The sequence below is a fragment of the Myxocyprinus asiaticus genome, chromosome 18, assembly GCF_019703515.2.
Source record: "Myxocyprinus asiaticus isolate MX2 ecotype Aquarium Trade chromosome 18, UBuf_Myxa_2, whole genome shotgun sequence".
NCBI classification, from domain to species: domain Eukaryota; kingdom Metazoa; phylum Chordata; class Actinopteri; order Cypriniformes; family Catostomidae; genus Myxocyprinus; species Myxocyprinus asiaticus.
Genome location: NC_059361.1, coordinates 21279381 through 21291397, shown reverse-complemented (window position 1 = coordinate 21291397; position 12017 = coordinate 21279381). Strand labels below are relative to the sequence as shown.

The window sequence follows — 12017 nt, the reverse complement described above, 5'->3', positions numbered from 1 at the left end:
GATTTAAATTAGAATAAAAAAGTAAATTAAAGAGCATACTGTAAATACTGTAGACACCTGCCTTTTGACTTTTAATGCATGTTCAAAAACCAGTAGACACATTACACGCACATGAGATGCATATTGTTTCAGCAATCATTTTAAAGATAATAAATGACCATAATAAATATCAATCATGTATTGTTTTTGTGAAACGCATTATACACTGTAAAAAGTGGTAACCAGCAGATGTTATCTTAAGAAGCTATTTCTACCTGATCTAACCCTTAAAATTAGTTTTGTTGTTGTAACCTAATGTAGTCAGGTTGATTCACTGATGTTAAATTATATTTTGGACTTGAATCAAAGCAGTTCATTTAGATGTTTCTTCAGTGCATGCTGTACTATAAAGATTTGATGACATGTTTGATGTCTGAGAAAAAAAAAAAAAAAAATTTAATTACTTTTTTTTTAATCCCACTACAGTACTGTCAAATAAAGGAGCCTTTCCAGGTACTGTCCATGTCTCCTCTCCTGAACTGTCATGAATCCTTTATGAACCTCAAAGAGCAGAAGGTAGCTGAGCGAATGAAGCAAACACACGCTTTCTTTCTTCAGTGATGAATGACAGCCCTCCAACATCTGAGAACATCATGTTTCATCAATTGACTACAGATGCTCTTAATAGTAGTTGCGACTATACCTTGCCCACATGTAACAATAGCACAGGTGAAGCAGCATTGCAGCTGCCTACCTTCTCCATGGCAGCAAAAGTGAGGGTGATAATTACCTTCACTCTTTGCGCAGTGTCGGCCGTGTGCAACCTTGCCGTGTTGTGGGCTGCCAGCACTAACAACAAGCGCAAATCCCATGTAAGAATTTTAATCATGAACCTAACCGTGGCCGACCTGCTGGTAACTTTCATTGTGATGCCTGTGGATGCAGCTTGGAACATTACAGTACAGTGGCTAGCAGGAGACCTGGTTTGCAGGTTGTTAATGTTTCTAAAGCTCATGGCTATGTACTCCTGTGCGTTTGTGACTGTGGTCATAAGCCTGGACAGGCAATCGGCTATTCTCAACCCTCTGGCCATCAATATGGCTAAGAAGAAGAACAAAATAATGCTGAGTGTGGCCTGGGTGATGAGTATTGTTCTCTCTATACCCCAGGTGAGAAGCTTCTTGAGTGATTTTTCATGTTTTCTTTGTGTCTTATCTCTGTGTGCTGTATTAGTTGCAATCACCAAAAACTCCAGAGTCTGGAGTAACACCTGAATGTGTTGAAATGTGTAGAGAGTTTGAAATTAAAATGACAGGAGGTTTAATAACTGGCTTTTCTTAAAATGAAGCTTGGACTTTAAAGCCCAATTGTAATTGTAATTGTAATTTCTGCTACACTAGCACCCCCGAACAGAATTGCAAAAATAAACAATGTTTTCAAAACAGCCTTCCGAATACGCCCCTCATATTTTGTTGTTCAAACAGTCAGATAGTCCCACACCCAACTCACGCCATTGGTTGAGTAATGTTGTTGGGGCGGTTTTAAGTGAGTTTTTAAGTGAAATTTTATAGCGCCACATAGACACAGTGTTTACAGCTATATTTGTTCATGTTCAGTCTAATTTTTGAACCATGCTTACCAATGCTTTAAATGGAAAATGTATTTTACTATTTTTTTGCTTCATTTACTTGAAGCCTCATACACTTTATTAAGTTTTGTGATTTTGATTACATACTCCTGATTTTCCAAAGCTGCCAATTTTTAAACAAAAGAACATGGCAGGTCAAAGGGAAGAACAACAGAAACAATAAGAACTCATAATAACTCACTTATACGTACAGTTCCTCTCTTTGTCAGCATAGTAATTTAAGGGTAATGCAACTGAGTAAAAAATTTGAAAGATGTTTTTGAAAAAAGAGGCTCTACAAAGAAATTTTATTATAGAAGAAAAAAAAATAATAACTTGGAAATGCACGATACCAAATTTGCAAAGTAGCACTTTAAAGTAACTGTTGGTTATATTCCTTTAAAAAATGTCTTATTGCATTACTGCATTTTATGATTGCAAAAATTCTGATTAGATTGTTTTTCTGATTAATTTGATCATGTATGTGTATAGAGCATATTGATAATAAGTTTCAAATCAATAACGTATTTAGTTTTTCATATTTCCCAAAGAACTGTTGTAAAATTAGATCAGTACAAGAAAGTGTTGTAAATTAATGGCTGTTAGATTAGTTCTATAATTACAGAACACACGCTCATCAGCTCTTTAATTTCACCTCAGATTTAACTATTCACTGGATATTACTGAGACACATTACTCAACATTACCATCACTTAAAACATTTTAGTGAAATTATGCAGTTTGTAATTTAATCAGGTGTTTTTTTTTTGTTTTTTTTTTAAGTTTAGATTTCTTAAATAAGCACACTAATGACCTTCAAACCTAATACTGATAAAAAAAAAAAAATTCTAAAAAAAATTTTACATTTAAAAAAGCCTGATGTCTACAGCCTTTAATTACAGTGGCTGAAGTGATAAAGATGACGGAAGCAAGCCAGACTAATGTGTCTACAAAAGTAGAATCACTGGAATTAACAGTAATAAGGGGTGATTCTCAATCAGTGTAGGCATGCATATGTTAGGTCAGTCTGCAGTTGAAGAAATAAACGGCAAGACTTCATTATTGCTCCTCTAAATTTTCAACTTGATGAAGCAGCATGTTCGAAATTAGTGTGCTTCAAAGTTTAGATGCTGATGATGACAGGTCAGCTAGGAAAAAGAATGAGGGTATATTAGAAGGAATATTTTGATTTCAAATACGAAATTTCCACAGTAAATCATAATGTCATGACAGCAGAATGTGTTTGAATGAGGTAATTGTAGACAGATATGGTACTAGACACAAGGTCAGGATAGGCTATGATGAATATGTTGCCATCATTTCTATCTACGGTATTTGTTGATTGTGTTTTTGTGAATCGTTTCTGAACCATTAACAGACAGATGGCTTTAACCGTATGTCACCAGGGGCTTTGTTGAAGCCGTGTCAGTCTTCATTTGTCACTTTGGAATTGTCATAGTTAGAATATGTTGAAGCCAGACATCATAATATTTATGGAATATTCTGAAAAGACTCATCCATGGGAACATGTACTGAATCATTGAGCCTCTTGCTAAAGGGGAAATGTCACATCTAATTACAGTATATGCACAGCTAACAGGGTTCACTTGATATCCTTTTTTGATATACAATCAAGAGCGAGTGCTTAAAATCTGCTGACCTGCTAAATTCCCCAACAGATGTTCCTGTTTCATAATGTGACCATCACTGTGCCTGCCAACTTCACTCAGTGCACCACTCGAGGGAGTTTTGTCAAGCATTGGCAGGAGACGCTCTACAATATGTTCACCTTCATTTGCTTATTCCTCATACCTCTGGCCATCATGATCTTCTGCTACACAAGGATATTGGTGGAGATCTCTCGAAGAATGACCATAGGAAATAGTAGGTAGAGTTAAATTTGGGGGGAAAATAAGTTAAATGGTACTTACTGTAATGATCACAATATTAATCAACATGTCATGCTTAACTAGAATTACTCTAAAGTATGGTAATGTGGGAGAATCTTATCCACTGCATTGTTAAATACCACCAGCATGAACATTTTAAAATCATAACATTAAAGCTCATAAATAATCATCAAAAAAAATCTTGTTTTGCAGTATCTTCAAAGGAAGTCCACTTACGCCGTTCCAACAGCAACATCCCAAAGGCACGTATGAGCACTTTGAAAATGAGCATAGTCATTGTGACTTCTTTCATTGTATGCTGGACCCCTTACTACTTGCTGGGTCTGTGGTACTGGTTCCTTCCTGATGATTTAGAGGAGACTGTTTCTCACTCATTGACTCATTTGCTTTTTATTTTTGGGCTTTTTAACGCCATTCTGGATCCTATCACTTATGGCCTGTTCACCATCCATTTCCGCAAAGGACTGAAGCGCTACTGTCGGAACGCAGTCGTAGTTACCGAGTCGGAGAACAACACCATTATGACTGGCTCGTTAAAATGCTCATTATCCCCCTTTCGCCTAAGACGACTGAACCAGTCTAGTTCAGGAGCTGACCGAATGCAGAATTTTGTGGGTGGGGAGGACAAGTAGCCATCTGACAGTAAATACAAGGAGTAGCGGCAACCCTACCAGTCCAGCCCTAAAAGTGTGATTTGAATACAGAGATATGGATGTGACAAGGCAGACCTTGTACTGGATGTCAAGCTTCACACAAAAACATCAGTAACAATGCATACCTGCCTGGTTTGCTCAACAGCATGAGACAGATTTGAATTGAGCCCAACCAAGTGCATCAATATCTTTTTTCATTAACTAATGAACTGTCTAAATTATTTTTGTAATAATTTGCTGTTTATTAAATATTACAATCAGATGTTTTTTCTGCAGATTAATTAGACCATCACTATTTCTGCTTGTTGAAAACGTAATTTACATGAAAGTTTTTTCCATCTCATACAAATCCAAGTAATTAATCTTCTCCACCTGCTATTAAAAAGCATTAATTGCTTGCCTGTAAGGAAATTAGTTTAATCTATACACAAATAAGATGTGTTGATTTCAAGGTATTTGAGGGATTTTGAGGTTTGTGTAATATTACAAATGCAAATCAGTGTACATTGACACTTGTACATTTTCTGGTGTTCATTGGAAACATTCTTTCATACCTTTTCAGGCATTTTAACCCAGACCCTTGCAATTCCAATTTAAATGTTATCAGTGAGGACTGAAAAGCTTCTATTTACAGCTTTAAAATTATATTTGATTGATGCATGAATAGGTTATGAATGTGTTTTATATACATCATACTGCTCAGGGAAGGTGCTTCTTTTGTCATTGGGTATTGAAGTCCAACTGGAAACTGACAAACTGTAAAGCTTTCTTTCATTCTAGTGGCAGGTAAATACTGTCATCTCTGTTGATGTGTAGTTAGCTGTGGTGCTTGAAAATGCCTATAACCAACAGAACCATTATTCTTGTGTATTTTTGAGAGTGTATTTGTGTGAGAGCCATGTGACATCATCTAATTATGCTTTTAGTGTTTGACATGTAACTACAGGGTGTACTTAGGCCTTAGTGACCCAGATTTGTAATCTCAGTAAATGTAATAGCCCTGCAAGAAAGTGGACTGAGGAAGAAAATGCAGAGAGGAGGGAGTCTTTTCTGTCAATCTGTCAGATTAAAGGGGACAGGTATATATATATATACACACACACACACATACATTGCAGACATACATGGTCATTGCTAAGTAAAACACATCTGCACCTTCATGTTCTGAGATGGATTCCATACAAATGGAAATATTACTTGTAGGATTAATGAGTTATTAGGGCAACAGTGCCTAATGTTTGTGCAGTGAGGTTTAAAATGCATTTAGCTATTGTCTGCCAAATTTACTCATATACATTACACCCATTTTATACATTATATACATTATATACATTATATACATTGTTGCATCATGCTGTGAATATGATTTGTGATAATATGTAATTTATATTTATAACTGTTACCTACTATCTAATGAGTTTATCTTATATAAAGAGTGTCATAAGTAGAAAGGATCAATTAAAAACAAAAACAAAAATATTTTTTTTGCATATTTGATGATATTTTATTTTGTGTCATTTGTTATGTTGTCTGTTTTGTTTTATGTGTAGCAGTGATAAATATATTGCTTTCGTTTACAATTTTTATGAGCCCATGAGTGTTACTTTTGTATTTATAATGTATTTACAGCCACTAGTCAAGTAATTTTTTATTTGTTTTGTGCTTTTCACAACACAACATTTCAAAGCTGCTTTACAGAAAATTATGCTTTAACAGAAAAAGAAGCTGTAATATAGTAATGTCTTTGAATCATAATAGTGCAGTTTAATAAAACACATGACTGTAAATTGTGCCTTAAAATAAATAATAAAATAAATAAATAAATGATATTTGTATTTAGACCCCCAGTAAGCAAGCTAAAGGCGACTGTGGCAAGGAACATAAAACTCCATAAGACATTGTTTAATGGAGAAAAATAACCTTAGGGGAAACCAGGCTTACTGTTACAAATTGCTTGTGTTTCCTCGTTTGTAAGTCACTCTGGATAAAATCATTGGCTAAATGAAGATATAACATACAGTAGGATAGACTGCTATCTTACAATAATACAACAGAAAACAATAATTGTTTATTGCATTTATTGATTGACACATTAGTTACTGTTATGAACAGCTTGTTTCTAAGTTTGTTAAAAGGTGGGCTCCTCCTGCTGAATCTTGATTCCTCCCAAAGTTTCTTCCTCATCTAAGCTAAATATCTCAATGAATGAATGAATGAATGAACGTTACATTTATATAGCGCTTTTCTGACACTACACTCTAAGCGCTTTACACAGTGAACAGGGAACTCTCCTTAACCACCACCAGTGTGCAGCATCCATCTGGATGATGCGACGGCAGCCATAGTGCGCCAGTACGCTCACCACACACCAGCTATTGGTGGAGAGGAGTCTTTAAACAGCCGAGATAAGCCTGCTCTCTGCCTGCTCAAAATTGTGTTTAAAGATGCAGTGCCACATAAAAGCCAGACAAAATTATGCCTGCCCTGACCCACCTCAGCCCTGAGTATCAAAGGAGAGAGTTTTCTTACCATACACAAATGTGGCTCGGTTCCTAGGGATTGCATGGCACTAATCTTTGTAAGCCTGCTTTGGAGCTTTTTGTATTGTGAAAGGCACTGTACAAATAAATTTGAATTGAAATATTGATTCTTTTCATGACCTCCCCTCCAATGCAGGCATTATCTTATTGACGGGGTATGATCTCAGTGGAGGCAAAAGAGACATGGACCAATGCTTAGCAGTTTGCATGAACATGTGTCTCCCACATCACTTTTGCTTTGTCTTATATAGACATATGTATACTTTACCCAAAAATGCAAATTCTACCATTATTGACCCTCACCCTGATATTGCTCCAAACCAGTATGACTTTCTTTTTTCTGTGGAACACAAAAGGATGTTAGGCACAATATTATCCTCTGTCACCATTTACTTTCAATGCATCTTTTTTTCCCCATACAATATAATTGAATTTAAATCTTAGAAGCGACTGAGGCTAACATCCTGCCTTTTATCTACTTTTATGTTCCACAGAAAAAAGTCTAACAGGAGGGTGAGTAAATTATGACAATTACATTTTTTTGTGTGAACTGTTCGTTTAAGGGTATTGATTGTCACAATTATTGAGTCAAGTACCAGGGAACCACATTTGAACAGAATGTGAACTCTGATTCTATATAAAGAAAGGCTTAAAGGAATATTCAAAGTACAATACAGGTTGTGCTTTTGTATAATAATATTTATGACCACAAAAAAAAAAAAAAAAGCAAAAATGCGGTTACAGTAAGACACTTATAATGGGAGTGAACAGGGCCAATCCATAAACACTAAAATACACATTGTTTCAAAAGTATAGTCAAAAAATGTAAACGTTATACGTACTAATATGATTTTAGTCTGATAAAAACGCTTACTTTATCTGTGTAAAGATATATCTAATTTTACAGCTTTGTTGCCATGACAACATAACACCGTAGACCCTTAAACCATAAAATGACCACAAAAATGATTCAAACAACATTACAGCTCAAATAATACATAAGTTTGAACAGAAGAATTAATGTAAGTGCTTTTATAGAATCAAAAGCTTCACATTTCTGCCTTAAAACTCTAAAAAAAAAAATTGGCCCATTCACTTCCATTGTAAGTGCCTCACTGTAATCACGATTTGTGCTTATTTTAAAGAAAAGGAGGGATAAGTCTAAATTATTTTTGTGGTAATTAACATTACACCACAAATGCTGCCGAGACCTTATTCACAGTAGCACCATCTTTGATTTTTGACAGAAATGACAATCAAGGCTGTGAGAGATAGATGTACAGTCTCTTCAATGGGCTGGATAGTTGTTTAAAGTGTTTTTGGGTCGTTCTGCTGATGAAACATTGTAAACATTTCTTTCCAAGAAATGTCAGTAAAAAAAAAAAAAAAAAAAAAAAGAAAAAAATCCATACTACATGAGTTGTGGGAAAATTAGACGAGTCATGATTCAATGTTCAAAAAACAGTTAAATTTATTATTAATAATTATCGGAATAAACAATTCTTCCTCCGGGTAATATAGTGCATTAGCCTAACAATTGTAGGCTGTTTGGAGTTGCCCAGCAACATAACAATTTGGCGCATTAATATCAAATGTGTAGTTACAGGTGTTAGTTTAATATCTGCATGCTACTACTTTGGATGTGGCTCATTTAATCGGAATTTACTGTCTAAACTATCCATTTAATAAAACTGTTTTAAAACAGTTCCCTTTCTGCCTTCCTGTATGTTTAATGTTAATTCTATGTTCATTGTGACATGGCTTTGGTTTATACACATTCCTCCATATACAGGTTACATTAAACTGTATGTGTGTGTGTATAAAAAATTTTGTGGAATGTTTAAAGAGATTTAAAAAAAAAAAAACTTTTTTATCCTTCTGATTATTTTCCCTTCCAAACCCCTCCTCCGCACAAAAAACAAAAACTTTATTATTATACCTGCCCTACGTCCACCACATTTTATACTATTTTATACCCTAAAGGGTTCTATCACTCGCTTCATATTTGGTTCCCAATATGCAACCATATGATTTGGTTTTTGTTTAGTTTTTAAATTCATTTTTTGTTTTATTACCTGGAGAACGTTTAATGAATATGCAAATTGAGTAGTTCATATATTATATCGAAAGTGAAATAACCATATAAAAGATATTAAAGTATCATTAAGTAAGGCATTTTTAATGGTTTGTATTTACAACAAAAACATTTTTTTTTTTTACATTTATGAGCCTAAACAGAAAATTATTAGACTCCTGTTTTGTTTACCCTTACAAAAATTAACCATGGTTTCACTATAGTTTAATCCTGGTACTTAGTTAAACCATAGTTACCATACAATTAACCATGGTTACTACTACAATATTACTGTAGTAAAACCATGGTTTTTATTTGTATTTTCTTATTATGTCTCCATAATATTCCTATTAATAGTTATTGAAGTGAATCGAGCAAGAAAACATGTGCGATTTGTTTTTCCATTGGCATGGAAGCCATCTAGTAAGCTTCTCCCATCCCACTAATGTTAGTGTTTGGATTTGAGTAGGAGAAACTGACCAGCAGTTACAGAAAAACTTCACCTTTATCATGGAGCGGTAATCGGATGCAATAAGCAGTGGATTGAGTGAGCTGTATACGAGTGAAAATGAAACTATGATTTTTATAATTCCGTTGATTTTCCGCTCATGCCTGACAAGCAGTTTTGTGGGGGTCGACTCAAAATCGAACACCCCTAAATATAACCTAATCCTTTTTATTTCACTTTGAAGCTTATGATTATTGTTCATGTTTTTGTTAACCAAATAATATCCCTAGTTTAAAAAAAAATGTTAGAATCGATATTTTTGATACAGCATCAGTATCGGAAGTATCGATACTTTAGGATCGATCTGCCCATACCTTGCTTTCAGCTCGAACGACTTTCCGTGACCGTTAAAATTTTAAATAGGATGCTCGCACGAGTTGCGTGTCTGTGAGCGTGCGGTTTAAATGTGCCTTTGCACTAGATAGGAGGGGAAAAACAGCACTACACACTCAAGTTGTTTGCTGTTTATGATAAACCAATGCTTTTTTGCATCTTTTGTTGAATTATGAGTCAATAATTGACTATAAACTTTATATTAATACTAAGATAAACCTGTCGTCTAAAAGAGAGAGTGGACATTGGATCTGATCATCTGGCATTTATCCTTTTCTAATCAAACCAAAAGCTGTAGAAGTACATTGTGTTGGGCCTCATGTACTAAGATATGAGACAAAGGCAGGCCCACATACAGTCATAAAGCCTGGCTGAGGCCTACATACAGCCTGATAACAACCGTGCCAAAATCAAACAAAGGGAGTCCAAAACAGATCCCATGAAGTCTTGCTCACTTTACACCTATGTGTGAAGTTCTGATGGATTGAACCCTCAACTCCTATTGGATGAGGCGCACGACAGAAGGTGTCCCTCAACCATGACGTCATCGGGAGTATAAAAACCTCAGAGATCTTTCTGGCCGTTGATTCCAGCGACAGTATCCACCGCAACTAGTTGCAGCTCTGCTGCTCCCAGGTGTAGCCTCATTGCCCATGGAAGTAACGTACGTACCTGAAACTTTGGCCATACAATCTCGATGGACGAGTTGAGATTTCTCCGTGTTCCACCAAGCATGCTAACGGATCTGAAGGAGACCGCTGAGAAATCCGCGTCTTCAACTTTTTGCCTGCAGAAGTGAAGAAAGAAGATTTTGCCGTTTTCTCCGTTGACCCGCCGAGAAACAGCTGCCGTACTGCCCACCGACAGAGCAAGGAAATTGCCTCCTGTTATCACCAGAGCTTCGAGGAACTGAGTCGGAGTCAAACGACGGACGAACACACATTCTACCTGCATCCTCATGCGACTCAAGTAAGAGGTTTACGTCTGGGCAGAGATAGATTATTATAGTGTGTTATTCTTGTGTATTGCTTGTACAGTTTACGGACAACCGAGTCCACTCATTACTGCTAATAATACTCAAGATATTACTGTAACTTACTGTTACCACGAATGAGATTTGCTGTGTTGTCATCCAACCACATTGTATATTTCCGCCATCAGGGGTGAGACCGGCACACTGGGTTTATCCATTAAAGAACCAACAATCATGGCGGACGGATTACGATCCGTTCACCGTGTCTCTGAGTGATAAACTAACAGTTGCCTTCTCAACCACGATCGCTAAAACCAGCTTCGGTGCCGTTACCCTGTTCTCTCTCTCGTACTAACCGCATACATACACGACCCCTCACAAACATACATGCACACACATTTGGTGAGTAGATAACTTGGCGATAAAGCTCAGCTTTGTCCCTAAGTTAATGACCAGCGGAGACACGCGTTAAATGGGCAGACACCATTAACCAGTCTCTCCGCCCACATTCGCATGACGTACTCTCCACGAGAGCCACGTCCGCCATTTTGTGCCCTCCTTACACACACACACACACACACACACACTCATATACATACTTTCCTATCATGTATAATAGGCTTATTTGTTAACATATCTAATCATGTTACTGTTTGTAGTTGGAAGTCGGAAGTTTATTGACTGCATTGTATTGATTATTAATTGATATTACTGAATTAATAAACTTTGTTATACTTTAAAGAGAAGTGCTTGGTATTGTTCTGCATGTACCTGTGTCTAGGGCTGGCAGGGGATGTCGGTGCTTGGATTCAAGCCTTCATTGTTTTCCTTTTGAATGTCGATGTTCTCCGGACATCGACTTTCCTAAGAGAACAATCCTATAGTGAGACTGCTATACTGTCTGGTTATTAGTCCCTGATTCCAGGGTGGTGCCCCAATGATATTAATCCTTATTAATATTCTATTGATTTTGATAATTGATGGTTATCTTTGATAATAATTAATATTCTATTGATTTTGATAATTGATGGTTATCTTTGATAATTGTTGATTTAAAGGATTAAAAAGCTAACATTGATTCTAATCAATGTTCTATTGATTTTAATAATGAATAATTATACTTGATAATTATTAATTATTGCTAATAACCAAACCCACTCCTGAACGAAGTGCCCAACAATTGTAAACGTTTTCTGCAGTATGAAATGCAAAAGTAATGTGGTGTAGTTTTCAAAACTATTTATAAACAAAACGTTCAATAATGTAATTTATGCATACACATACATACACACATACATACTCACATTAAGCAGTTGTCAACCCAAAGAACCCTTTTGGCATAAAGGCTTTTTTCCTAAGAGTGTAGCATTCCTAGCATCTAAAACGACACGTTTGTGTGGGAAATCGACATGTTGCTTCC

The 12017-nt window shown here is 35.9% G+C and overlaps 1 protein-coding gene across 1 annotated transcript; it reads left to right on the top strand.

Annotated features, from left to right (window-relative positions):
- The first annotated feature begins 599 nt into the window (after positions 1-599).
- Positions 600-4148, top strand: LOC127456197 (putative gonadotropin-releasing hormone II receptor). The gene is made up of 3 exons (XM_051724565.1): positions 600-1148; positions 3286-3490; positions 3709-4148. Exons 1-3 carry the CDS (start codon positions 600-602, stop codon positions 4146-4148), a joined length of 1194 nt encoding a protein of 397 aa, XP_051580525.1.
- The last annotated feature ends 7869 nt before the right edge of the window (positions 4149-12017 follow it).

What these genes read in the sequence shown, in the direction of transcription:
- LOC127456197 (XM_051724565.1), top strand. Translation starts at nt 600, where the DNA reads ATGAATGACAGCCCTCCAACATCTGAGAACATCATGTTTCATCAATTG. An exon ending in TTGTTCTCTCTATACCCCAG is followed by an intron (nt 1,149 to 3,285) that starts GTGAGAAGCTTC and finishes ATTCCCCAACAG; the next exon opens with ATGTTCCTGTTTCATAATGT. An exon ending in AAGAATGACCATAGGAAATA is followed by an intron (nt 3,491 to 3,708) that starts GTAGGTAGAGTT and finishes CTTGTTTTGCAG; the next exon opens with TATCTTCAAAGGAAGTCCAC.